The 26,319-nt window shown below is 35.7% G+C and overlaps 1 protein-coding gene across 4 annotated transcripts in view; it reads right to left on the minus strand.

The window, feature by feature from the left end:
• Window positions 1-8,674: 8,674 nt before the first annotated feature.
• DYNC2I1 (dynein 2 intermediate chain 1) overlaps window positions 8,675-26,319 on the minus strand; it is a 35,271-nt gene continuing 17,626 nt past the window's right edge. For all 4 annotated transcript variants that reach the window (XM_030007554.2, XM_030007553.2, XM_030007555.2 and 1 more), the window contains 15 exons: window positions 26,038-26,140; window positions 23,096-23,225; window positions 22,452-22,563; window positions 21,990-22,084; window positions 21,536-21,665; window positions 20,463-20,635; window positions 19,772-19,934; window positions 16,919-17,032; window positions 15,994-16,055; window positions 14,889-14,940; window positions 13,550-13,610; window positions 13,157-13,253; window positions 12,785-12,916; window positions 11,025-11,248; window positions 8,675-9,904 (listed from right to left, as the gene is read on the minus strand). In XM_030007554.2, coding sequence (XP_029863414.1) covers window positions 9,733-9,904; window positions 11,025-11,248; window positions 12,785-12,916; window positions 13,157-13,253; window positions 13,550-13,610; window positions 14,889-14,940; window positions 15,994-16,055; window positions 16,919-17,032; window positions 19,772-19,934; window positions 20,463-20,635; window positions 21,536-21,665; window positions 21,990-22,084; window positions 22,452-22,563; window positions 23,096-23,225; window positions 26,038-26,140 — 1,820 coding nt within the window. In that variant the 3' untranslated portion in view covers window positions 8,675-9,732. The remainder of the gene's footprint in view (window positions 9,905-11,024; window positions 11,249-12,784; window positions 12,917-13,156; window positions 13,254-13,549; window positions 13,611-14,888; window positions 14,941-15,993; window positions 16,056-16,918; window positions 17,033-19,771; window positions 19,935-20,462; window positions 20,636-21,535; window positions 21,666-21,989; window positions 22,085-22,451; window positions 22,564-23,095; window positions 23,226-26,037; window positions 26,141-26,319) is intronic.

Consider the following 26,319-nt stretch of genomic DNA (forward strand, 5'->3'; position numbering starts at 1 on the left):
TTCCTTTGAATCATGTCACTTCTACTAGAAACTTTTCACGACTATTCTTGGAGATCAGACATTGAGATCCCCCGGGAGAGTGTGTTCTAAATCTCACTCAGCTGCTGAATGATGCAAGTTATAGAAATATTGCAAACGACTCTAATACCAACAGCCAGACCTGCATAAGCCTGACATTGCAGATTTTCCTTATGTCAGCTGTCAGCCTTTTAGAAGCCCTATGGCCCATTTGCTATATACACCTACAGTGCCTGCCCATGGGGATGGTAGCGGCTTCAGGACAAGCTGGCTGAAAGGCAGAGCAGTGAACAGTTGCGTAGCCCTTTCTGGGGCAGTGCCAATTGCTCTACACTGCAATATTACATATTTTATCTCTAAGAACTGTGTTGTAGAGAAACTACTAAAACAAGGTTTCGGAAACTTCGGTTTCAGCAGCTTTCTGTGATGAAATTTTTATTGTGGAACTGGTGTCTTGCCTCTGTTGTTTGAGATCCAGAGATAAATTATATTGTTATAATGAAACCTCTAGTCTGTCAGACTAACGATGGGTTGGGGAGAGTAGATTTCAGATCCGCATTGACATAGATGAAGACATTTATGGGATTTACAGTGACTAATATTGTCTCAGTCTCTCTTCATTTCATCTGAATGTCAATCATACTGTGCCACAAAAAGCTCCACGAAATGTCACGGAGGAACATTTTTCTCCCTCTTTGAAATACATCACCCTAAAGTCCATTGTCTTGGGACATTCCAGGAACCTAAGAGAATGCTGAATCCTAAATCTGGCTTGTTTTGCTGTTATGCGTAAGTGACACCTCTTGCCTGGCAGAGACACCAGTAGTGCCTGTCCCTGGCCCAGGACTGAGGTCCCTTGGGTAAGCGCAAGCTTGACTGCAAGAGAAGATAACAGCGACACAGCAAGTGGTGCCTATGTTTACAAAGCAGCTTTTCAATCTAAATTTAAGCAGCTTTGTAATCTAAATTAGATCTCTGAATTACCTAAATCTAGATATCACATATCTAAGTTCTAGATACAGAGAAATATATATATATGTTTATATTATTTAATTAGCATTTATATTATAAACTTCCATTGATTAATATTTTCCATATTCCTTTCTCATGTCAATATTTTACTAGTGTATTTGAAAATGTGTTTTAAAAACAAGATAACTATACTTTGTCTTCGGTTCTTTCTTAGGAATTGAATGATGTCACTGTTCTTCATGACCTTTGACTTCAAAGATCAATATTGATCAATGCTGATCAATAAATTGTGGTTTTTCCTACAAACCGGTTAAGAGCCAGTGTAATCCAATGGCTGTCAGTTGCTAATGTGTTACACCTTGACTCATTCTGATTGATAGTCTAATTTCCACCTGAAAAGATTCAAAATGGTAATATTATGGATCAAACAAATATTATTTACATTAAAAAGATGCCTACTGAGGCACGATTAAGAAAACGAGAATTACTGTCTTCTATAAAGTCAAAGATAACCTGTTCCTTTCTAAATAGTCACAACTTTTCCACTGCATTATGCAGAGGACTCATTCCCCCCAAGTACTCTACCAAGCCTCCTTCCGACAACTAGCTCAGTCTTGGATATCCATTTGGTTTTATTTTTGCACTTTGAAATGGAACATATCTCTGGAGACATTGAAAACCAAAACACTAAAGGGACACACACACTTATTGTTGTCAAAATTATAAATCTAACAGTCAGTCAAGCAGTCAGCACCTAAGACAAAGACAGTCCATTCTTTAATAGATGAGACTTATTTGATACACGTACAGCTATGTCAAAGGAGCGTTAGGAACCTGGAGTTTGTCTGCCCCTGAGCTGTGTGCAGATTTGGATCCTGTAACTTCGAGTTCACAAGCCCAAAGTTTCCACTGGATCACAGGGCATTTGTTCTTTGCCAGTTTCTTTGTCTAAGGATGGTAACCCCTCCACTCACATCAGCGGTCACTTGTCCTGCCCCAGTTGCAACTCTCCTTCCTTTCTACTCTGCTTTGGAAATCTTCAATCTCTAAATGAAGCTACATTTCTCATTTCTCTGGGAGTATCAAACTGGTTGACCTACCACATCACTAACCTTATTCTATGGCAAAATATGGATTCCTATTTTAAAAAGTGATCACTTTAAGAGTAATGATGCATTCCATTACTGGTCTTTACTGGAGTAAACAGGCTACATCTACATTGCACAAGGGCTGAAGCTCCCAGGCTCTGCTGGAGGCTAATTTCAACACACATATACTTTCCTTATCTAAACAAGTGTCCTTGGAGCAGGGTTTGATGGAATTTACTGGTGTTCCCAGGTGTGACTATTACAGAAGACACCTTTGTAGTTGAAAGTGAGACAGCATTTGCACCTAAATCATGCTCTAAATGCAACTCACCTCAACATAGAGATGAATGATGAGTATTTGGAAGAGTTTCCCTATGAGGACTCATTAATAGACAGAGATAGTATGGGAAATAATAATTTCCCTATTTATTTCCCAGCTAACGTTTCCCTTTTCAGATAATACAAGATCTAGGGCATAGAATCATAGAATGGTTTGGGTTGGAAGGGACCGTAAAGATCATCTAGTTCCAACCCCCCTGCCATGGGCAGGGACACCTTCCACTGGACCAGGTTGCTCAAAGCCCCATCCAACCTGGCCTTGAACACTTCCAGGGATGGGGCATCCACAACCTCTCTGGGCAACCTGTTCCAGTGCCTCACCACCCTCACAGTGAAGAACTTCTTCCTGACATCTGATCTAAATCTACCCTCTTTCAGTTTAAACCCACTACCCCTTGTCCTATCACTACATGCTCTTGTAAAAAGTCCCTCTCCGGCTTTCTTGTAGGCCCCTTTAGGTACTGGAAGGCTGCTATAAGGTCATCCCAGAGCCTTCTCGTCTTCAGGCTGAACAACCCCAACTCTCTCAGCCTGTCTTCATAGGAGAGGTGCTCCAGCCCTCTGATCATCTCGCTCCAACAGGTCCACATCCTTCTTATGTTGGGGGCCCCAGAGCTGAACGCAGCAGTACTGCAAGTGGGGTCTCATGAGAGTGGAGCAGAGGGCGAGAACCACCTCCCTCGACCTCCATAGTTAATGAACTGGTCAGCCAGTAGGCTTAAAACAGAAGTATTTATTTACACAGTCTAATTATTCGGTGGAATATATTGCCACAAAATTTTTGGAGGCCAAAATAAAAATAGCTTTTAAAAGCTATTGGATGAATTAATGGGAAAAAATGCCTCTCTTTCTCTTAAACACTGTGATCTGCTACCATCTGAGTCAGAAAATTCCTATGCCACAGATTGCCAGAAGCTTGGAAGACATACCATACTTGGAAGAAAAGGATCATTGCATGTTTCCTGTGTTATTCTCTATTTCTTTCTTCAGCATTTGCTGTTGGTCCACGTGAATGGGATAAGATTGACCTGTTGTCTGAATACAGCTATCCTCATGTACAGATAGACTTTTTCAGAAAGACATTAAACTTCAGTGATCAGTAAAGACACCAAAGAAGTGAATTTTTTGATTTTAAAGAAATGGATGCAAGGATATGAAATGTAGTATGTTGTGCAATCCTTATCTATGTAAAATATGAAAAGAATGCAAATTGAAGCTTAAACAAATGTAAACTACTCTTAATGTCTTTGAAGATTGTGGATAGGTAGTTTTCAGTTGTATCTCTACAGCATGGACCCCATGCAGCCACCACATAATAAACAATGTATTTGCTTAATAGTTGACCTTGCTGAACTGCCAAAATGCTAAATATTGAACAAGCAGACTAAAAGCCTAAGGAAACTTAGGGAATCTACAGTAATGCACTGTCTTTCTGTAACCTAGGTCCCGTGTTCCAACCCCAACAACCCCAGTGAAGGAATTTCATTATACTCAATCTGAATTTCTTAATTTTGGATGAATTAATCTTTAAATAAGGCCCTTTGCCTTATAATGTGAAAAATAGTTGGATATTTAAAGTAACCTCCGTAATCCTTAATTTTCTAAATGAAGGTTAGAAGGGCAGTTTCAGATCCATTTTTTTTCTTTATCCTACGTTTCTGGTATTAATCAGTCTGTTCTTTGGCTCAACTGCACAGGCATTAAAAGTATCATGTTACCATTGCAAATAAATGCAGCAATCAAAAAAAATATTTTCCACATACATCATATAAGCTCTGTGAGATAAAGAATGTTTTCTTGGTTACTTATTTCAACAGCGCAGTCGAACTTCACTCCCAACTGGTTGTCAAAGATTATTCTAGATGAGGAAAGTTTATTAAATTTTTCTCTTCTTTGCCCTTAAGATATGGCATTTGAAATCTGCAGTACCAAGTGCAGTCATAGTAATTCAAATCTTTATGTAACTCATTGTAAGGGTTCACTGTTTGACTCTGCTATTTAAATATGACAGCAAATATCTGATTATGGACTATCCATTCTCTAAGCTTCTGGAAGAGTTTCTCCATGTCTCTAAACACCACGGGTATTTTACCCAGCTCTCTGTTCATTTGTCTCCAAGAAGAACCAAGTGGATTAAAAATGTGGCTTTTAAAATATGTGTCTAACCAGCTGCCGTGTTATGTCTTTTTTTCTAACAGAGAGAAAAAACATTGCAGTTAGAGGCAAGTTATGAAATCCCTGATGTGCAACAACTGTGGTCTAGACGAGTTGAATGGTTTTGCCCGGTCACAAGACAAACATAAAAGAGGAATAGCAGTGAAATTATGAGCTGGTGAAGCAGAGCTTTTGGCTAAGAGGAAAGACCTCTTAAAGAAAAACTGTAGCCACCTCAAGGCTTGACTAAAAAGACTAATATTATATTCTAACTGCTTTTAACTTATTGTATTAAACCTACTCAGCAGCAGCAGATTGTCTGACCTGTGCATGGGATTAGTTTCCAATGAAGCTGTTGTATTTCAGACTCCTAAAAGCAAAAATCATTTGACATCTGGTAGAAAAGGGCAACCAATATATTACAAAATGTAATGAATCCAATAGAAGTAAGGGTTCAACTGAAGGTGAAAAATAATCATGTTATAAATGTCAATGGGTAGTATAGGCTATTACAATATTGCTTTATTTCTGCTTTTAATAGGGGATCATCACTGTTTTCAATTGGGTTGCACCAATGTAAAACTGGAAAACAGAGTGCTTAGGCTACTTTAATTTATAATAGGATATAAATTATTTGGAGCTGAAATTCCAACAGTTTAATGGCACAGTGTCAAAAAGTTTAAGCTACATCCATGAAAAATATAGATTTTTCTATGTACAAGTGTTAGTGCTTTTATTTAAGTCTGTATTTGACACTATGCCAATAACCAATATGAAGAAAAAAGCACAGATTTCCTCGCGCTCAAAATCAAGCCCATCAATGCTACCAAACAATCAGACTCTAGCCTGCCTCTGTAAGCCTGGTCTGATGCCCTCATGCCAGTGACAGGTCAGTTTAACTTAGGACCACATTGCACTAAGCCACTGAGATTGATGAACCATGTTTTGTGAAGAAAATGCGTTTCTGATTACAAAAGGAAAATGCGTTTTAACAGCTTAAAGAATGGCAAATGCTGTGAACTACACTGCAGCTGCTGAAGCATCAGACACTGACAATGTAGTTTTCTTCCCCTTTGTAAAGAGTACGTTGTTGGTAACTGGAAGGCCTGGGTGACACTGTAAGGACGTCTTCAGTCTCTCTCCACAGCAGCAGGCAGATATCTTATTTATTCAACTTCAGTAGAGTCTGAATAATGTCGAGGTTTCAGCGCTGGGCAGCCCCTATCTCTTCTCCACCATTCACACTAATGATTATCACATCAGAGGTGAGTGGGAAAACTCTGTCATCATGCTAAGAGGCTCTGAGTAAAAAAACAGTCTGAAACATAATCCATATTTACATAGCTGCAGTGGGGTATTTCATGTAGCATTAAAAAAAGAAAAGGATAAATAATTCCACATGCTACTCAGTTTTCACACAGTGGCACCTAAATCACCACTTCCTATGTTGTAACATCAAGACGTAGGCCCTCCTATAGCTGTTTGAATAATGCAAGAAGAGGCCTGCATCAGGAATTAGGGTAGGATTTCTTATTGATACACTTTCTGAAACATTCAGGGACTGCTAGTAAAAGAAAAGTTAGCTGATTTTCTTAAGGGGAGCTGTAAATGGAATTGCCATCCATTGCCTTGAATGGCATCCTTGCCATCGAGAAGCCTTCCTTCTCACAGCTGAGGAGGCTCAGAAACATGCGGACAAACGAGCATTTGCCTATAAACAGAATCCTGGTTAAGCCTGACTGGAAATTAAGCTAGCAATGAAAATATGGCTCATTAGCCATTTTCCTGTCCCAGTATAACTTTTCATAACTTTTCCTGGTTTGCATGCCACCAAGCATGCCGCTGATGGCCAAGTTCTCGTTACTTCCTAAGTGAATTTTACGTAGCCCTATTCCAACAGTCTGTAATTCAAGGACACTTTAGTATTTGCTTTAGTCCAGCCAATTTCTACACCTAGAACACACCTAGATGAACTTTCCAACTCCTCAGGAAAAACGCTGCCTTTAAAAAGAATAACTATTTTCATGATTTAAATCGTGTTCTGCTAAAAATATTCCAGCTAGTAGCATATTCCCTCATTGCTATGGGAGCTACAATGCTCCTGTATCCTTCAACACATCTTAACTAAATGACAGCTACGATTAATTAATTAAGGCAAAATTGCATTGGGTAGGATGGTCACCTTCAGTATAATTAAAAAGAAATGTTCTGGTACAAAACAAGAGTCATGCTATTCCTGTTCTCCCAAGCTCTACAGCAAATATAGGCTGACAGGTTAATAAAAGCATTTCTAAACAGTTGTAAGAAATCAGCCATCTGATTCAAGAATTCTGTTCCTCAGTTAACTTCATTATTCAGCTACTGAAAACTTCATTTTCCCATCTGTGAGATGACAAAATCCAATGAAAACAATATTAATATTTATGTTCTAAATAGAAAAGGCTTTCAAAGCACGTTCATAAAGTGGAAAATAAAAGCAGAAGTTTATCCAAAACTTTCTGGCATTCTGCATATTTAAGATTTTTCAGCCTTGCTGCCAGGATTTGTTGGCTTAAGAGCAAGAGGTTATATTTTATAAAAGTTATTAATATGGGTGGATAGGGATTTAACTTTTACCATTCAAATTATGTAAGACTCCATTATATGGGTCAGTTAATTTTAACTACATTTCGTACTGTTACGAATACATATTCCAAAATTGCCTACAGGTGGGAAAAAAATATATTTGTTGGGGCTATTTTAAATGTTTCATGATGGAAGTGTTCACGTCCTATCTAAAGATCATACAATAGAATGTGTGTGCATATGCACACATATCAGAGCTACCAGCAAAAATGATATGGATATGAAAATACTTTGGAAAGAACAGTGAACTTTTTTCTTTCATATACAGGGTCTCATTTTTAATTAATCATGTTGTTGCTTTCTTATGAAATGTGTAAAATCCAATACCTTATGTTAACACTATAAACTTGATGATCATTAGAAGTAGCTGATGGAAAACTAAATATTTTATTTGAAACAATATTGTAAGTCCTTATGCATGGAATGCTTTTCTTGTATTGCAGCCTACCAATACTTCCCACTTTTCTGATAACATATATGCTCAAAAATGATTACACCAATACGACCAACTGCTAAGATCACATGGAGTGGTCTGCATTTACCCAATGAGAGAACACGCAAAAGAGCAGCAACTTCTACCCATGTTTTCCTCACGTTCTCATAACAGCAACTGTCAGCACAGGATACATTTATATTATTACATTAGTTTGCAGTTCAAGAGAGAAAACTCATCTTTTTGGCAAGAAACATAGGCCCAGTGCAGGAATTGACACACTGAGCTCTCCAGGCAGTACAAGCATAACTAGCCTAAAATATCTGGATCTTTGAATTCAAGCATACCTATCAGCAGCAGCTCAAAAGTAGCAACAGGTACTTCTGTGTGAAGGTTGACACTATTTTCTCCTTTTTGCATATTGGAAAAAAACCCACCACCACTGCACACAGCACAAGGCAGAAACAAACCAACCCTTTGCTTACAGTTTCCATGTACAGAAGTGGGTGCAGTAAGAAAATTCAGGATGGTAGGTCCTGAAAGTGATGAAATGATAATAAGAAAGAGTTTTCTTTCAGAAGACTGCTATAACTTCAAAGCTTAATTTTGATCTTAAATTGGGTGGAGGGAGTGGTAGAGTGTGTGTCTCTGAGAAGGAAAGAGTGAGAGATTTGGGTTTGGTTTTTTACTGTGGGTCTCAGTAGTGATGCTCTGCTTCCTTACTCAAAAGGTACCTGCCGTTTCTTTTTTATCTGGATTACTAAAGCTATTCTAATTTAACTTGTAGTGTATGTTATTACCATATAAACCCAACAATGTAGAGAGTAATATGCACATTAAAAAAAAAAAAAAAAAAAAATCTATGGTTGACCAGTGAACCAGGATAGCGAAAATGGTCCCTGAAACATGCCTCTCTCCGACAGTTCATCGGGCTCTCTGGATTGCAGCTGCTGCTTTTGAGGAAAAATGAACGTGCAATGGACTACAACAGAGTCACTCCTGATGTGGTGTATATTGTTTATATAAGGCACTCATTTTTTACTGCTGTGACTTGGCACCATCATGTGGCCACTTTGAGTTTGTTCAATTTATGTAGCAATTTACATAGAAAAACATTTGCAATGAATTAATTAAAATTTACAGATTACTTCAGTCCATTGTAGAAGGAGACGGTACATATCTTAAATATATGTTCACTAAATTCTGAACACATTGTCTTCCAATTGTCCTCTTTTCCACGAATCTGTGCTCATTTAATCATGGTTTTCCTCATGATATTTAAATCAGAAGTTGTTAGGCTACAAAAGTTACAGACATTCTCAGTGCTCAGTCTTGGTCCAAACTTTACCAATAGTGTACAAAAATTAGTATCGTATTATAGACAGCTATCCACTTCCTCACTACAAGAGCTTTGGAAATTATTTGCAGGATTAAACAGCTCATTATTTTCTGGTTTACATTGGAAATCCAAAAGGATTTAGAATTTTGGTTAACATCACAAGCATATTGTTTACATAGTTTGATCCAAACAGGTAGTGTACAATCAGGACAACTGTAGTTATTCAGGTATTCCTTTTGCAAAGTTTCAGGGTCAAAATCAGAAGTAAGATATCATGTGATGTAAATCTGTATTCTGATATGTTTGCATCATTTTTTTTAGGTAGATATATGAAAGTTTTACCAAGTGTTAGTGTGTAAAAGGCCCCGAGGTAGAAATCTCCATAAATTCGGGTTGCTTATACAGAGGGACAACTTTATGCTCACCAGACAAAGGACTGCTTTCATTTACTTCAGAGCAGAATAATGAGAAACAGCAGTGTAATTTATAGGAATATATTTTCAGTATTTTTTTAAAAATATGTACATCTAGAGTACTTTCAATAATGAAATACACTTCATCTTTTTAAGTACAATAATGCTAAAATTGGTTCTGTCATTTTTATGATAAAATATATCATTTCAGCTGAAATATTGAATTGATATTCTTTAAAATATATACAAATTATATACAAATACAAAACCACATTACAAATCTTTTAATTGCAGTAAAAAATAATCTAAATATTTTGCAATAATTTGTACACCCAGATAGGTGTACTGTTTCTAAAAAGACTGCAATAAAACCAAATGTAGTTTTTCAGATTCCTCAGGCTGACGTAATGCCCACTTCTTCTTTACATATTGAATGTCTATCTGTCCAGATTCTTTGGCCAGTGCAATGCCTAACAATCCATTTGTTTTTTCTGGTTCTCCCAGTAGAGCCATAGTTACAACACTGAAATAAAAAGAATAGGGGAGTTTTTTTTAATTGAGGCAAAATTAATAGAAATAGGTGTTTTCAAACGTGTTTTTAGCAGGTTACTTATAGTTAACTAAATGATTCCTTTTTGCTGCTCACCAGTGTAATATTCCTCACTATGTCAAGTCCCAGCACGTTCTTTAGCTTTTCACCAGTTGCAATCATTTAATGTAAATATAACAGGCAATTCTTCCCCTGTTCACGGATTCCATCATCAATTTCTAATAATGACTTAAAAATATTTCAAGCTTGTAAAAATGAACTATGTTTTATGGCATTTTTCCAGTACAGTGTAACAACTTTAAAAATTATATTATTTTCTCCCCAAACTAGCAGTACTTTGCTATAGTTTACAAGGCTACAAGGAAAACTTTTAGTTAGAGGGATATTCCAAGACTAACTTAAGCCTAGGGAAGACAGAGTCTCTCAAGTAGGGCTCCCATCAGGGAGGAAAGAGAATCCTTAAGACTATAATTCAGAAAGGCTAAATTAAACTGCTTTTCTGCATCAATCCACAGGATACCCAGGTCTCTACACTGACTAGAGAACAGTATGATGAGACTACTCTGATGTTAGTCTTGGGGAATACGTGCCAGCCAAAACTATCCTTGTTTACTTTGTGACAATGAACACAATGTATTTCTTTGTATTGGTAACCATATTATATATAGGGATTTTAAAATGTTGTCCAACATTTTGCCTATTTTAGGGGTTGATCCTGATCCAGCAAAACTTTCTTTGAATTTAAACAGTCCAGTGATTTTAGTGGGAACAAAATTTTTCTCTTCTTATGAACAGCAACTGCTCCATGTACAGACATCTGTCCCAACTGATAACACTACACCTGATTTTGATTTATACTAACATTATTTCTCCTTTATCAGACTATATAAAATAATAAGTAAATAAGGATAAACTAAAATATAGCTTGCTATAGTCTCTTTCAACACCTCCAACAGTTTAACAAATACAGTTAGAAAAGCAAATTCTAATGAACATCTTATGTCAAGCAAAAAACCCATCCAAACTCTAATCAAAATGTAGATGATAATAATATTAATATTTTGCTAAAAAGAGATTAATGTAATGTACTTACTTCTCTGATGGAATAGTCTGCTTTGCCACAGGAAACAGATCATTTTCCAGAAGGTCCCAAATGTAAATATTAGATGATGCATCCAGGACAAAAAACACAGAGGGTCTTGTTAAAGCCCACTGCAGGGCAATAATTGGCTGGCCATTTGTGCTGTCATTCCACTGCATGAGGGGATACTCTGTCGTCATTTGGTGTAATCTAATACTTCCATCTGAACAGCCAGCCTGTATCATAGTCAAAAAGAAAATAATTCCTGGGAACAAAACAAACTAAGCAAGATAAAAACTGCAATTCAATTCTTGAGACTATAAAGCATATAAATAAAATCAGTTATCTAACTCAAGTGGCACATCTCTCTCATATGTCACTCTATGGACTATCTGGATTTCAACTTCTAATACAATTTTGAGTTCAAAAGCAGTAACTCTGTACTGAGCATACTAGAGTAATCTATTCCACTAATCCTGGGTTGAAGTCCTAATTTCCTATTTTAACAAAAGTTCTCAAACTATCAACTTCACTAATACTATGATCCAGTGCAACTTGACAGTAGTCTGAATTGGGGCAAGGTCAGATGGCTACTTAATGACACATGTAACCTGTAAAACCAAGAATAACTTTCAGTAGGACAGGCTGTGCTTAACAATATAATGATATTAAACTGATTCATAATGAACCACTAAATCCAAAGACGGGCAGATATTACTGCTTCCAGGTATTTTCTTATAACATTTGTCTTGCCTAGTATAACATTTACAAGTTTGCTCTAATCCAGGTACAAAAGAAACTATTCTATGAAAACGGAAAATAACTTATTCTTGCTTCGCTGGGCCACCTCTACATCAGGAAGACTTCCTAGAATTTTCAAATTATGATGACTTTTTACAGCGACTCTGCAAATTGTGCTTACATTTAAAAGGACTCTGCAGATATAAACTTGTAGAAGTCAGTATCACCCTAAACAAATGCATTTGGGAAAAAGGTAAGAACATCCAGACTGGTAAAAGAAAGTTCTGACTGCACAGAGGTGACACAAAGTATGTACACTGTAGCCAAACAAATTCATTTTACACCTTGGGCAATCCCAATGAAGTCATGTAAATCATGGCAAATTTAGAAAGAAAGCATTTTTAACAGAGGATCAAGTACAAATATACGCAAAGATAAGCAGATGGAAAATCCTACCAAAGTTAGATTCAATTTGCATTGAAAAAAATTTCGCAAGGGAGACAAATAAAAACAGTGGGTGTGACAATATGAACTGCTGAGGGCAGATTTGAACACACCTGACCGTCACAAGGTACACTGCCAGGCACACCCCAAGGGTACACCTGATGTGGAGTGGAAAGGAAAGCAGGGAATGCCCACAGCTGCCTCACAGACCTTAATTTCACAGCAATACAGATTATTTTGTCTCCAAAATGATTATGTCACTTAGGGATGTGTGATAAAAGTGAGAAACAGCTAAGGCTTCATTAACAGCAGAAGATCTGCTTGCAGTGCTGAATTTCAGTAGAAACAAAGAATAAGTTACAAGGCTGAAGTGAGATTGCCATTTCTGTCTGTGAGCCAGATGGTCCACCTTTTACATAAGCAAAGTTCGAACACCAGGACACAAGATTTGTTGTCACCCTTCATGGCAGATTGGAATTAGTGAGGTAAATCAACTATCACGTCTAGTTAAATACGTCAAATGAGAAATCCTCCCTCAGCAAATAATTAAAAAATGAAACTTGTATTATGTTAAAATGTTTTCATACCAAAAATAGTGGCTTTCCAAAAGGGAAGAAATCAATTGCATTGATGCTTATTGATCTCAGCCCACTCTCCCGGGGTCTGAATAGCCTTGGAAAAACTTTTAAATCATGTCTTGTACCGTGGCCTACCAGCCCCTATGAACAATATAAAGAAAATTAATTAAACAATACAAAACAAAATTTGCATTCTCAGTATTACAAGACAAAGTTAAATAATTCACAGAGCTGCTACCTTAAAAGATCCATAATACCTACAAATTTTAATAATGGTCTCATTATAAATTTTATATACAGTCTACTGGTAAAATTCCAAGTAAATGAGGCAGCTTGCAAAACAAAAAATAACAATGAGATGAATTTCAGCACATTACTCACGATGTTTGTTCCAACAATGAAACGATTAGGATTAGAAGACAGAAATTTAATACTCAGTGTCTGGGGCATTCTCTGGCACACATCCTTTGGAAAAAGGCTAGGAAAAACATAATGGTAAAAGATGACATAAATACAGGAAGTTGTCTCCTAAAGCTATGCAAGTACATACAGAAACTCTTGATCTAAAATGTCTATGACTAGCTCTAGGAAGAAGTGTATATTAAAGACAACCCCAAACTACAAATGATAAAAATATATATTTTTATAAATATATATAATATAATATATATATAAAAATATTAAATATATCTTCTATAACAGCAAATTAATAAAGTATAGGAAAAACTAGCTTTGAGATACACATACAAAATCTAAATGCCCCTGTTTTCTTACCTGTTATTCAATTCCATAGTAGAGCTATGTACTAACTTCACTTTCCCTCCAGGAATTAAACCTAAAATTATATAAAATAATTATTTAAACTGATTTAAGCACTTTGCATTAAATAAGTGCTATCATCAAATTAAAACCTCAGCTAATAAGTAAAAGGATAGTTCATAATTAAATTGTTTATTGTAGGTATAGCTTTTGATGTGTAAGAATCTTACATCATTTAGGACTATTTACTTCAGAATTCAAATCTGAAGAGTTGTAATCTTTGACAGAAATCAAAGAAAGAGGACAGAGGGAAACATGATTATATGTTTGTTTTAGTTTTACAGTATGCATATAACATCCTGTAATATCACTCTATAAAACCCAATTCTAACAATTGTGAAAATGCACACTTATGACACTTAGATTTTTGACAATGAATTATAGTAATGAGAGACTCTAATAATGCTTCCATAAAGTTGGTCTATGTTACTTATTATTAGAGAATAACATAAATAATTCAAATCCTTCAAACACAAGAACTTTTTGAAGAGGAAAAAACATGAATGCTGGTGGCAGTAAAACTGTGTCAACACACAACCGTAGCTTAAGAACATACCTCTCCAGAGACATAATACCCAGCTTTAGCAGCTTAATATAGCCAGACATTGTACACGAGCTTATAAATTAGAAAACTGATCAAAAATTTTAGTTTGTTAGCTTTACTTCATTGTTTATATATGTATTTTAAAATGTATCAGGATTTTAATCACAGCCTTTTCCAGTTAGGTTAAGTGTGTAAATTTATTCAAAGAACAAAAAATTTAATTTTCTTCGTTCACATAACTCAAAAAGGGCTGAATGGACTTTGTTCTTTACTTTTTTCATGGAAACTTTTTTCTCACGCTAAATTAAGTATCATACCCAAAAAAGAAATTTCAGGACAATTAGCAAAATGGAGATATGGACAACAACAAAAGCATTGTAACAGATTTGGTTAAAACTAAAGAAAGAACAGGAGGTCCAAGAAGGACATAAAATCTCATATTCTTTGGGGAAAAAAAGCTGTTGAGAACACAGAAATCTGCTTTGACATTATAAGAAATGTGGTTGTCTGGTGGCAATTGCCAATACAGAATTAGCAGATGAGTTTCAGATAGCAGTGAAAATAACTCTCATGATACCTAACCAATACCCTCAAATATCAGATATTTGTCCTATTCAGAATGAATCTTTTCCTCAGTGATTTTGCTTTCTTCTAAACAATTTTTTGTCATCACTGAGTCTTCCTCTCTCTTCTAACTTCATAATCTCAAAACTCAAGCACTTTATTCTACCTCTAATGTACAGTACTCACCTAAATCAGTTTGTGAACCAGCTAAATCCACTTTTTGTAATTCGACAACTACCTGAAAAGTCAATATTTAACATTAATAAGCAATAAATATTTACCAGACTAGTTGTAATAATGTATGACATAACTCTAAAGGAACGTTTAGATAAGTAGGTCTAACATTACAAGGATTACAGGTAGATTCCCCTATCCGCTGTCAATGCCTACAATGCTAAAAATAGCTTCACATGCCTGCTGGACGTTCCCTGCCGGAAAGCAGAACATGGGAAGTTACATTCTACACTTCATCGCTAGTTGGCATCTTGTTGGTTTGGTTGGTCACAACAAAAACACCCTAACCCCCCAAATAAGAAATTATAACACATTTCCTGTGCTTTTCACTGTTCATGAAATAGAAAGGGTAGATCATTTGGCCTGAATCTGTTGCTACTAAAGTTACTTAGAGCTTTAAGGGACTTAACTAGTGATACAGAAGGGAAATACTTTTATCCCCTTATTATTCACTGAGCCATTCAGTTCCTCAAGCAAGATCAATTCAGATGCAAACAACAGGTTCAGCAGCAGAGCCAAAGCTGCGTCAGAAAAAGACTGAAAACATCCAATAGGAAGAAGAGTTGTCAGAACAGTAATTAAGGGCAACAGACCTGGTGCTTACCTGCCTGTCATATTTTAGGCAGGGTAATCTTATCCGCAGATTTTCACATTTTGCCTCGTGAACATTTGTTCTATATAAATTATGAATGTCATTTCTCACATTTCTCAGTACAGTCTCTGACACCACTGTGATTCAAATAAAATAAAGTAGGTGGGTGAAAGAGGACCGACATCTATTATTCAATTAATAGAAATATGTGAACATATTCCTGTGAAGCAGAACTACTGACTGCCTGTTTTCATGAATTCATATACCTGTTAATAGTTTTGCATCATGGCATTAGGGAGTCAGGTCAAAAATTTCGAGGAGAATTCCAACAGAACGGCTAGTGTTGCTGTATTTTTCAGGGAGGAAATTCTCAACAGAAATCCTGGATTTGGGTTGCTATATTTGAAGAAGCATTTTATTATTCTAACGCATGACACTCTCTCTTTTCATACATACATCACTCACCCACATATTGAGGATTCCATTTTCATCCATTGAAGCTATCTGAAATGGAGGGCCTGACATTTCTATGGAAGGAATAGTAACAATTTATATTCATACACTGACCTTCATCCTGAACAATATCAAAGGATTTGAAACATTTCCAGGTTAATACATTCTCTGAAACTTTTATGATCCTCTCAGCTGCACAAAAAGGGAAAGTGCCCTAATTCTACCAAAGAAGAAAAAAGCATGAAACTAGTATGTTCAGTTTGTTCTACCAGACAGGCAGCTGTTCTCTGTCTGCATCTTTTAAAATGTCTGGATTCTGCATGGACTTTGGAACAGAACACAAAGTACAATAGATGAAATCTTGTAAAACCTGCAATATGTAGCACATTTCTTTGGACTACTATGGATTTCAAGGTGAAAATCTGCAATGAAAGTAATAATGTCTCCTCTAGGACACTGTCTGAGAATTTGGGGCATGAGCATTAAAGTTTCTTTGCAAAAGTTGGTCATAAAAAAATTAGGCAACAGGCAGAAGAAGAACCACCAAGTACAGTCACATATTTTAAGTGCTTTCAGATATAAGCAAGTAGCTCCACTTCTTTGATAAAGGTTTTTTGGACATTATAGGAATGCTAAGACTTCTCTAAAGGCAGTTTTTGAGTGATAACTTGTTTTATCACGGAAGAACAAAATATTGCCTTGAAAACAGACATCATAACAAGCACGCACCCACATCTGATGTGAAACTGCACTGAATGAACATTACATAAAAATGAGATCAGAAAATAAACATGAATGTTGTATGCAACTGATACTGCAGACAACTTAAAAGGCAGAATAGAATAATAAACTGGATTTTGGCTATGACATATTTGTTTCACTAGATACCTAAAGAAAGACTCAGACATACTGATGCTTTGAAGAGCAGCTTACATACCCTCCTGATAAGAGAGGCTTGAGAACCCATAATTCTGATCAGCGTAGAGAGAGGTTGAGACAGGTTCCACTGCTAGTATAGGAGATGTGTGGTTTACCGAGTTTAGAACACCATCTATAATTAAGGATAATGAAAAGTAAACACTATATTATTTTCAACACAAACAACAACAAAAAACTAATCACTTTTCAGTTTATGGAAGAATGATGATTAAAAAGAAAGAATGGCTAATAATAACTTCATAAAGAACTACTTTGTAAAAGTTTCAAATACAATACTGCAAACTTTTTCCTAAATTAACAAAATACTACTAGATAAATCAATGTTTCACCATTTGTATTTACTTCTCATTTTCCCAATGTCTGCTGCGCCATTTATGCCACTATACCAGACATTTCATTAAAATCTGCCGTTTCAGGGTTATCACTAAAAGAATTATGTTAATTTCAAGCTCCATAAATAATAGAGGTAGAAATAAATCACTGCTTACTACAGAAAAGACAAAATTGAAGAAAAATTACTCCTACAGAATATTATTTAATAGAAAGTAACTATGCTGGCTGAAACAAACAATTCACCACAAGAAAACATGTATATAACCTTTAATAACATGTTAAAATAAATGTATATTTAGAGCAATTTCAATATGCATTCTTTGTCAGATACTCTTGATTTCTTGACTTGCTCTGTGCACTGAACTTAATCTCATTTAAGACTAAAGGCATAAAGCTTCCTAAGTATACAGCATTAAAAAATGCTTATATAAGCAACTACGTGAAACTGCATACATACATTTGACTACCAGCGCATTGTGCAACACAAGACCAAGCATCTTTGATCTACTAAACAAAATTAAAGGTCTATCAACAACCAACTAATATTTACTGTAACATAGCTACTGCAATTAGATACATTTGTGAACAAGACGACTCTGTGCATGTGTGGTGGTTTTTTTAGAAAAATAATAATAACTCAGTGCAAGTTAAACGGTAGCACCTGCCTGCACACAAAAAATAGGAAAAATACGTACAGAAGGACTTATTTTGCAATAATAAAATTATTAAAAATATTGCTATGTGTTATTTTTTACTCTAGGGTACAATAGAATGCCAAGAAAAATGGCACCAATTTATAATTAAGATTGAGACAAATCAAGGGTCAAACTGCTGGTAAGTACGCTTCATTCCCAATCTCTCAACATACAACTATATACATTGAAAACTTCAGTAAGATTAATGACTTGCTCTCTATTTAAATTTGCAATGACAAACATTGGTAATAGGCATAAAGACCCATTTATTTCCATCAGAATCACAAAACTGTAAGGATCCCATACACTAATTCAAATGCAGAGTGAAGTACTTTGGATTGTGTCTTCTAGTATGTCAGTTATATGCCCTAAATAAACTTCTGTAACTTTTGAATTTGTCATCCATGGATTATAAGAAAATTTACAAAAGCCTATGTTATTTTGATCATATACTAAGGGATCAGAAGTGTAGAAAAAAAGGGAAATGCAATGACAAGAAAATGTTGAAGGATGAAAGGCAGTCACCCACAACCACTGTTGAAAAGTAAACTTTCTTCTGGCTTCCCAATACGTATGCAAGACTAATTTAGGCTGTAGCTGTGGTTCTCTGCCATTAAGAACCTGGAAAGAGCATGCTATAGCTCTCAACTGGCCCCAGTGCTAGAGATTTTGCTCATGTGACAAGCTGGATGACAGAAAAATGCATGTCCAGGTTTTCTCCAACATGCAATTGATACATTTCTAGAGTAATTGAACCAGAGAGCTTTTGGGCCCCAAAGTTTAGTCACAGCTTCAGAATCTCTTCAACAAAAGACTAAAAGTAATTTGACTGCTGACTATAGAAGTTAGAATTCAACTTACTCCATTATATAGATCACCTCTGACACTCAGCATTCACACACTTGTTTCCAATGATGTGATCCCCATATATGCTGAACCAATAGTATCAAAAAAAGACAGTTGTATATGTAATGAAAATATGAAATTCCTAGATCTTACATTGCTACAATAATTGATAATTTGGCAATAAAAAAACCACAATCCTGACTCAACTTTTAGTGTATCTAGATAGAATTCAGAAGTGATAAAGTTACATAAGTGGAATTTTAGAAATGCGTAAGGGTGAGATTCAGACCAAAGATTAAGACACTTAAAATGGTATCTACATATGACAGCTGTATAGTATCTGTAAGTGAACTAAATCTAATCAATACAATCAAACCAGCTAACCATATACAGATATCTACATTAGGATGAGATGAATAGCTCTCTAGCTGCGCCAGAGTAGCACTGCACTGATTCTAACAGAGGTTATGCATGTATACACTTGGGTATGTATCTTGCATGCAACCTTATAGAAACATCAAGACTTAGGTGACAATTTGTACAGATTGCGACCTTTAAATGACATTTGAAAAACTGTGTTTTACAGTCTTAAACTACTTTCATTTTTTTTTAAAATACATCTTAATATGCGTGTTTAGATGTAGATAAAAAAAGAAATGTAGGTTATATTAAGGGACATAATGATGAAAATTGACTAAGCTCATGACTTCAGATGAGATAGTAGTTCAGTAGTCCATTTTAATGTTACAATGCCCCTTAGGTTCCACATCTGGTCCACCTCTATTCTCACAGCCTGATGCATATTGAGCTGGCTTACATTTCTTTACAGCTATTACTGATTGGCAGTTTTTACTAGACTAAATATAATCTCTGAACTGGCTAAACTAGGCTACTGAGAAAATGTGTTCTTAGAAAAACTAGTAGTGGAATTGTTTCACTGCCCACAAAATGACTAACCAGAATGCATAGATACTAACCAGTGGAAAATGTTGGAACTCTAAATGTCCAGTCAGTTTCACTGATCACCATATGAGGGTGCATTCTTGAGTCTTCTCGAAGATCCCACACCAACAATGAACCATCTATTGTTCCAGCAAAAACTAATGTTGTTTTATTGGGACTAAAGCAGCAACATATCACCTGTTAAGCAGTAAAAATATGCATGTTGATATTATGATATAGGCCAGTGATTTGATAAGCATGCAAATCCAGAAAAGACAGATTACAAGTGTTTTCAGCAGAAGGACAATTTATTGAAAAGGGAAGTAGGATACAAGACTTTCAGTAGGCTTCCCCTTTTCAAGACAATTGTGTAATCTGCACCTACTGCCACAAAGCTGAAGGAGGTGATTAAACTGTACGATAGTGATGGTTAGGGAGAAGTCCTGACAACATCTGAACCAGCTGTTTCACATCGTTCACTCTTCAACCATGAAATGGAGTAAAAATTAAAACAAAACAAAACAAAAAAACCAACAAACCAAACCACCATGACCATCACTACATTCTAGTATTAGAGCACAAAATGGAGTGAGAATAGTGTTTTGCTCACTAGGCTCAAATGTGTTTCTTGAACAATGACATATCTTGCAGCAAGACAAGAAAACAAAATGCACGTAATAAAGCCTTCTATTCAATGGGCAAATACACAATGTTATTAAAACATACCTCTGAGTCACATATTAAAACTTTCTGAGGACTGGAGGGCTGCCAGATGTTCCAAACGCATATGATGCTCTTTCTGTTCAGTAAAGCAACACCTGCCTTTTCAGGTAATCCATGAACAGAAAGTAGTGTCTGCCTCTGAACTTGAGAGACGTATAGGCAGGATATTTTTCGGTCTAAACCATAAAAAAAAAAAAAAAAAAATCAAGAAAAAAAGCAATAAATAAAAAAGTAAACTCACTGCAGATGAAAAAGCATATTTAGCTGCTATAGCAACAACCAAAGAAGCTAAGGCGTAATTATGAAGAATATTTCTATTAACAGTGGGTTGCTTTTGATGCTATACAAGAAAAAAGGCGGGACTAGAGAAGGAATGTAAAAAATTAGAAGTAGAAGCAAAAAGGAATAGAGCCAGGAAGTTAATAGAATAATTATTCTGGGCATAAGCAAGTCAATCTGATCTGACATCAGTATGCATACTGAAAATTAAGCTAAGTCTCAAACAGGAAACAGCACAGGCCAGGCTTTTTCTCATTCATCTCATGTGTTCATATTAGAATATGTATGGTTTTCTGTTATAATAGGTCTTCCAAACACAATTACAGATGCTTTATTTTTCATTTTTCTTTTCATCTGAACATCTACTGTTTATATGGGGAAGATATAACTGCAGTTCAAATATACCAGGCTATATTCTCCCTGTTCAATAACCTTGCTTTATTTGCAACTTGGGCCCTACTGTCAGCATAAAAAGCCTAAATGAAATTACACCCCTTGAGATGCTCCTTCAACAACAGGGGCAAGAAATTACATCCAGAGCACCCCTATATCATGCTACTTGCTGGCTATATTTCTGGTTTAAGAGCAGCTAGGATGCTCTGATGTTCCCTATGTGAAACCAATCTGCACAGAGTTACAGCAAGATTAGCATAATTAAAAGAAAAGTGGGCTTTACATCATCCATATATCCTGACATGTGCTGTTTGCACTTCAGTCATGACAAAGAGCATGGTATTTTGCATAAGGAAGAAGAGTTCACACTGTATACTAAAAGGTGTAGAATAAAGGTCCCTTACCATGGAGGAATGGCTGGTTAGTATTTAACTGGAAACAGCTATCACTAATAGACAGACTGGTTTGTCGAGATCTTAGTTTCCACCTGGGTTGTGCTGCAACTTGATCTTCCTCTAGCAAAACAGCAATCACCTTTCAAACATAATTACATTTATAGAAATAAAAGGGTTGTCTTATCTTTCAGCTTTGCTATTTGTAGCTTTCTAAAGTATGGGGATTAATTTAATAAACCTTTATCAACTCTCTTGTTAATTTTATATCTTTGCAAATACAGCTTTACAGACATGAAAGTTGCAGAGCTGTGGTTCTGTTCCTTTGCAGAGAGATGAATCTCACTGATAATGAGTATTATTTAAGTAATTTATTTAAATTAGTCAGAACAAGTACTGTAAGTGATCTATCACACTGTATACTTATGCATACAACTCTTAAGGGATAATAAGTACAGAAGTATACCTGGCAAGCACACCGGAGGAAATTTGCTAATTTTTGTGAATCAATTTTAGGTGTTAGAGCTCCATTCATTGACACATTCTGGCTGTTTATGGGACCTAAGAAAAAACCAAAACCAAACTTGAAGCTTCAAAAGGAAATCAATTAAGAAAAACATAAGAACAATGTAATTTTTAAGCAAGAGGAGAGTGGCAGGAATCAACTTCTCTTCAGCAGAAATAACAGCAGTGAACAACAAGATCTGTTGGGGAATCATACCTGCTGCCAACCGAAATGGCAATCCAGAAGGAAGAAACTATTTTCTGCCACTTAAACTCCACCCCCTCCACAAGGGGATTCAGAGTGCCTACAGCAGTTTGCTATAGATGTAGCCTGCCACATTACAAATTCTGACAATTAATGGGTACAAAAGAGAAAGTTTACATGCATACATCCATAAATGAATACGATTAAAATGTTCTTCACCTCCAGATACAAGGGCACTTTCTCCTGGATGCTGTGTCCATTTCTCCAATGCCTCAACTTCCTCAGTCTGAATGTCTCTCTCCAGATTGTCCTCGTTACACTGAACATATGCCTAAAGTAGAGAGCTAAAGTGATCAATATATGGGTGGCACAGCTAAGAATGACAGCACGTAACTGAATAGAACTTACACAGTGATTTTAAATCTGATGCGCCCAACCTCTTCTGTTTGTAAATTCAGATCTAAACATACTGACACAATGTCACTATTTTGTGCATGCACATTTTACCACATTTCACACAAAAGTGCTAGACCTACTGCAAAAATACAGAATGTCTTACATGATGCGTAAACACTAAACCCAGCATACTTGGGACAGTGAGCCACAGACATACAGAAAGTCCTTTAGAAAACAGGGAAGGAACATGAGAGAGTCCTCTTCTAACACAGAAAGGAAATGGCCTGTCTGGCCAAAAGTTTTGATATCATTGCTTTATGGTAATTAAGGTTTGGAGATGAAAATTATTAATTTATTACTTTACTGTCCTATTAGCTTTAGTAACATTCTTTTGTAAAGAAAATTATTTTCCAGAACAAGAATCAGCACTTTCAGGATTTAAGTATTACTACATATTTGTTACCCACCTGCTTAGTGTTCATTTTACCAAAATTCCTGATATACATGTCGTACTCATTTACCGGAGGCAAATCCAATAAAGAAAAACTAACTGAGAAGTCCAGATCAATTAGTGGGAGAAGTTCTGAACTCCGTTTTCTTTGGAATGAATTACAAGAGAGAAACACAAAAATGGTCAAGACCAAGTATTTGGTATTCCAAAAGAAAAACAACCTGATTTTGTACAGTTCCAGAGATCTAACAATCCATTGACCTATGTGAATTAAAGCTGTACCAAAATTAATTGGCAGATAAAAATATATGTCAATAGAAACACATATAATATTGTTATGAGTTCTCATTTAATGTTATGCTGAGACAATTATCACATTTGAAAATCCAATACTGAGTATAAATGGCAAACTTATGTGGTTTATTATTAAACCCAAACATCAAAGCCTAGCATGACCATCTTGCCTAATTATTCAAAAGCTGTTCTGTGAGGTAACAGGTGAATGTCTTTTTCTTCCTATAGTTAGGATGGTGGCTAATTCTCCTAAACTCATTTTATTAACTTACATCACCTACATGTGTACAAGCTTTATAAAGATCACCTATAATGTCCTGGTTTTGTTAGACTTATGCAAATGTATTTTGAATCACCTCCATTGGTAACAGACTGCCTGAATTTGTGCCTCTTTACATCACTAGGGAAACAAATAACAATAGCAGCAGTCCTAAAATATATTTTAAATATATATATGAAATTAATTTCTTGCTGATTCATAACCTGTGGACATGAATACTGATGTCTTGCCCCAAAAGTAGGCCTCCAAAACCCATCAGTTACTGGACTATTGGACTTGATCTAAATTGTATGAAAATGAGTACTTGAGATTGAGGTAGACTATGTATTTTTCCGCTTGTATTTTTTGTTTTGAATAAGATTAGCACAGTGTACAGTATTTGAGATACCCGAATCTCTTTGTCCTATGAAATGCCAAATCTTTCTATCTTCCTAAATTCCCTTGCTGGAATGATAACGAAAACCCTTAACTGCCCTATCCAGCTTCCCTCAATCCTTTTACTTGCTGCCTACCTCAATTCTTACTTTTTTTATCTTTGCTCACAAATAAAACTGTATTTTTATTCTTAATTGGAAAACAAGTCTACCTTCATATACTGTACCTTACTCTGACAAGTAAAAAACATTTGTGTGATATTAAAACATTTGTGTGATATTACTTATTATCATCAACTACAAAGAGATTCCTACCACTCCACTTGTATGGATGTGTGGATAATGAAAAGACAGTCAATCTTTGCCACAATTCACATAACTATCTATCTATTAAATGTCATAAAACTGTTAAGATATTTTAAGAGTTAACTGCTTGAATTACATACAGATGTCTGTTTACAAATTAATTCCATGCTCTTGCTATAGTACAGATTCCTTGACAATGAGAAAATTTTTGTAGTCTCCCTTTCTCTCTCTTGCACTTTCAGGGTTTTTTTTGTATACTTAATATAAATACAACCCAGATACAATTATGGGTCTGTAGCAGATCTGTATCTAAACAGTCTTACAGATGCATATTCTAGTTGCAGTTTCTTCTCAGTAAGATAGTCTTTGAAAAGGGAAACGACTAGAGCAACATTAGCCGGAATCTCTCCTCCAATATTTTAGGCTGGATTTTTCTTTATGTGTAAGGACAATTTTCACATCTCCTTTTTGCTACTTGATGACATCTATTGCATTTTCTTACCCGCATTTTATTTTTACTTCTACTTCCACTTCCTAATACATCACCTCTTCACAAACACTGGGCACAGATGGCTGAGCTCTAATTCAAACGTATCAAAGTTGCTTCCTAGTTATGAATCTTAACGATACATGCAGACAAATCCTCAAAATAAACTAATAAGCCTCGTATTAATACACACAAATCCAAAGTGTCACAGCTCATTTATGGGATGCTTTCAGTCTATTTAATGGTAACAATGTATTATCACAGCATGAAATTCCACAAACCCTTTCTCTTTCCATGAAAATGCTAATTATCTTCACAGGCTATATATGTTGCTAGCATGTACACAAAGTTATGTACATAGTCATAATCAGTCATAGTACATAATCAGTAGAGGCTGACAAACATTTCAGAAGGCAAATCTTCACAAAGATGCCTTCCTGAATTTCCTAATTTGTCTCCACTGTCTAGAGAGGAAGCCTAGACAATGAACTCATGTAAAATTTGGGCATGTAAATTTAGGTAAGGTGAGTTAGACAGCCTAGACAATAAAATCTCCCTTATGTGAAGATTAGCCACTGATGTGCAGCCACAAAGCAGTGGAATCTAGTGTTATCAATAAAATTTAATATTCTTGCTTTATGTGTCCAATTGCTGTAACAGAAAATTGGAGATATATACAGCGCTTCAAGTTCCACAAGAACTGGGCTTCAATTTGTTTCTTTAATACAGAGCCGTCTTATATGTCTCAAATCTAGATCCATTTTAGATGAGTAATAACATGTTTTTACACCAACTGCTGTTATCCCTGAAAGCGAACATGCTATTTTGGCAACACTGTGTACCATAGAGTCTTGATTATTTCAAGAAATTACAGTTCTGCAGAGCCCTAAGAGCAGATAAAAGGCTTGCTCTTTAGTACTGCAAGTCAATATCTAATTAAGTGACTGAAGAATCGTACAACGAAATGACAATCCTGGCAACTCATTCTGTAATAAAATTATACCCATAAACTGATATGTAGATAAATTTCTGTTATAAATGACATGTAGCAAAGCCTGTAAATTACTTACTTAAGAACTAATTACTGTTAGCTTACAAAATAATATTTGACTCTAAAAGCCTGAAGTTTATAAACTTCACATATTTCAAATATAATGAAAAAAATTACATCTCACAGTGAGTTGCCATTTTGTGTGGATCATTTAAAATACACTTACTTCTGCTTACTAGCCATACTTCGGCTACTCTGTCGTTGGTTTGCCATTTGAAAATCCATGAATATTCCACAAAAAGAGTTTCTGACAGAAGGGTATTGCCTTTCTGTGATATTATAAAACATTGTTAGTGTTATAATTCACACTTTACAGTGCATTAAAATGTAAAGCAGTAAGTCTAAAAAGCAACAGATTTATTACGGCGCAGCTACTAAAAGTTACTAGTTTGCACATTACACAATGTGCTCTAGCACAGTTATCAGTACAATAAGCTTCTTAACTTCA

Source organism: Aquila chrysaetos, chromosome 3 (genome assembly GCF_900496995.4).
Source record: "Aquila chrysaetos chrysaetos chromosome 3, bAquChr1.4, whole genome shotgun sequence".
NCBI classification, from domain to species: Eukaryota; Metazoa; Chordata; class Aves; order Accipitriformes; family Accipitridae; genus Aquila; species Aquila chrysaetos.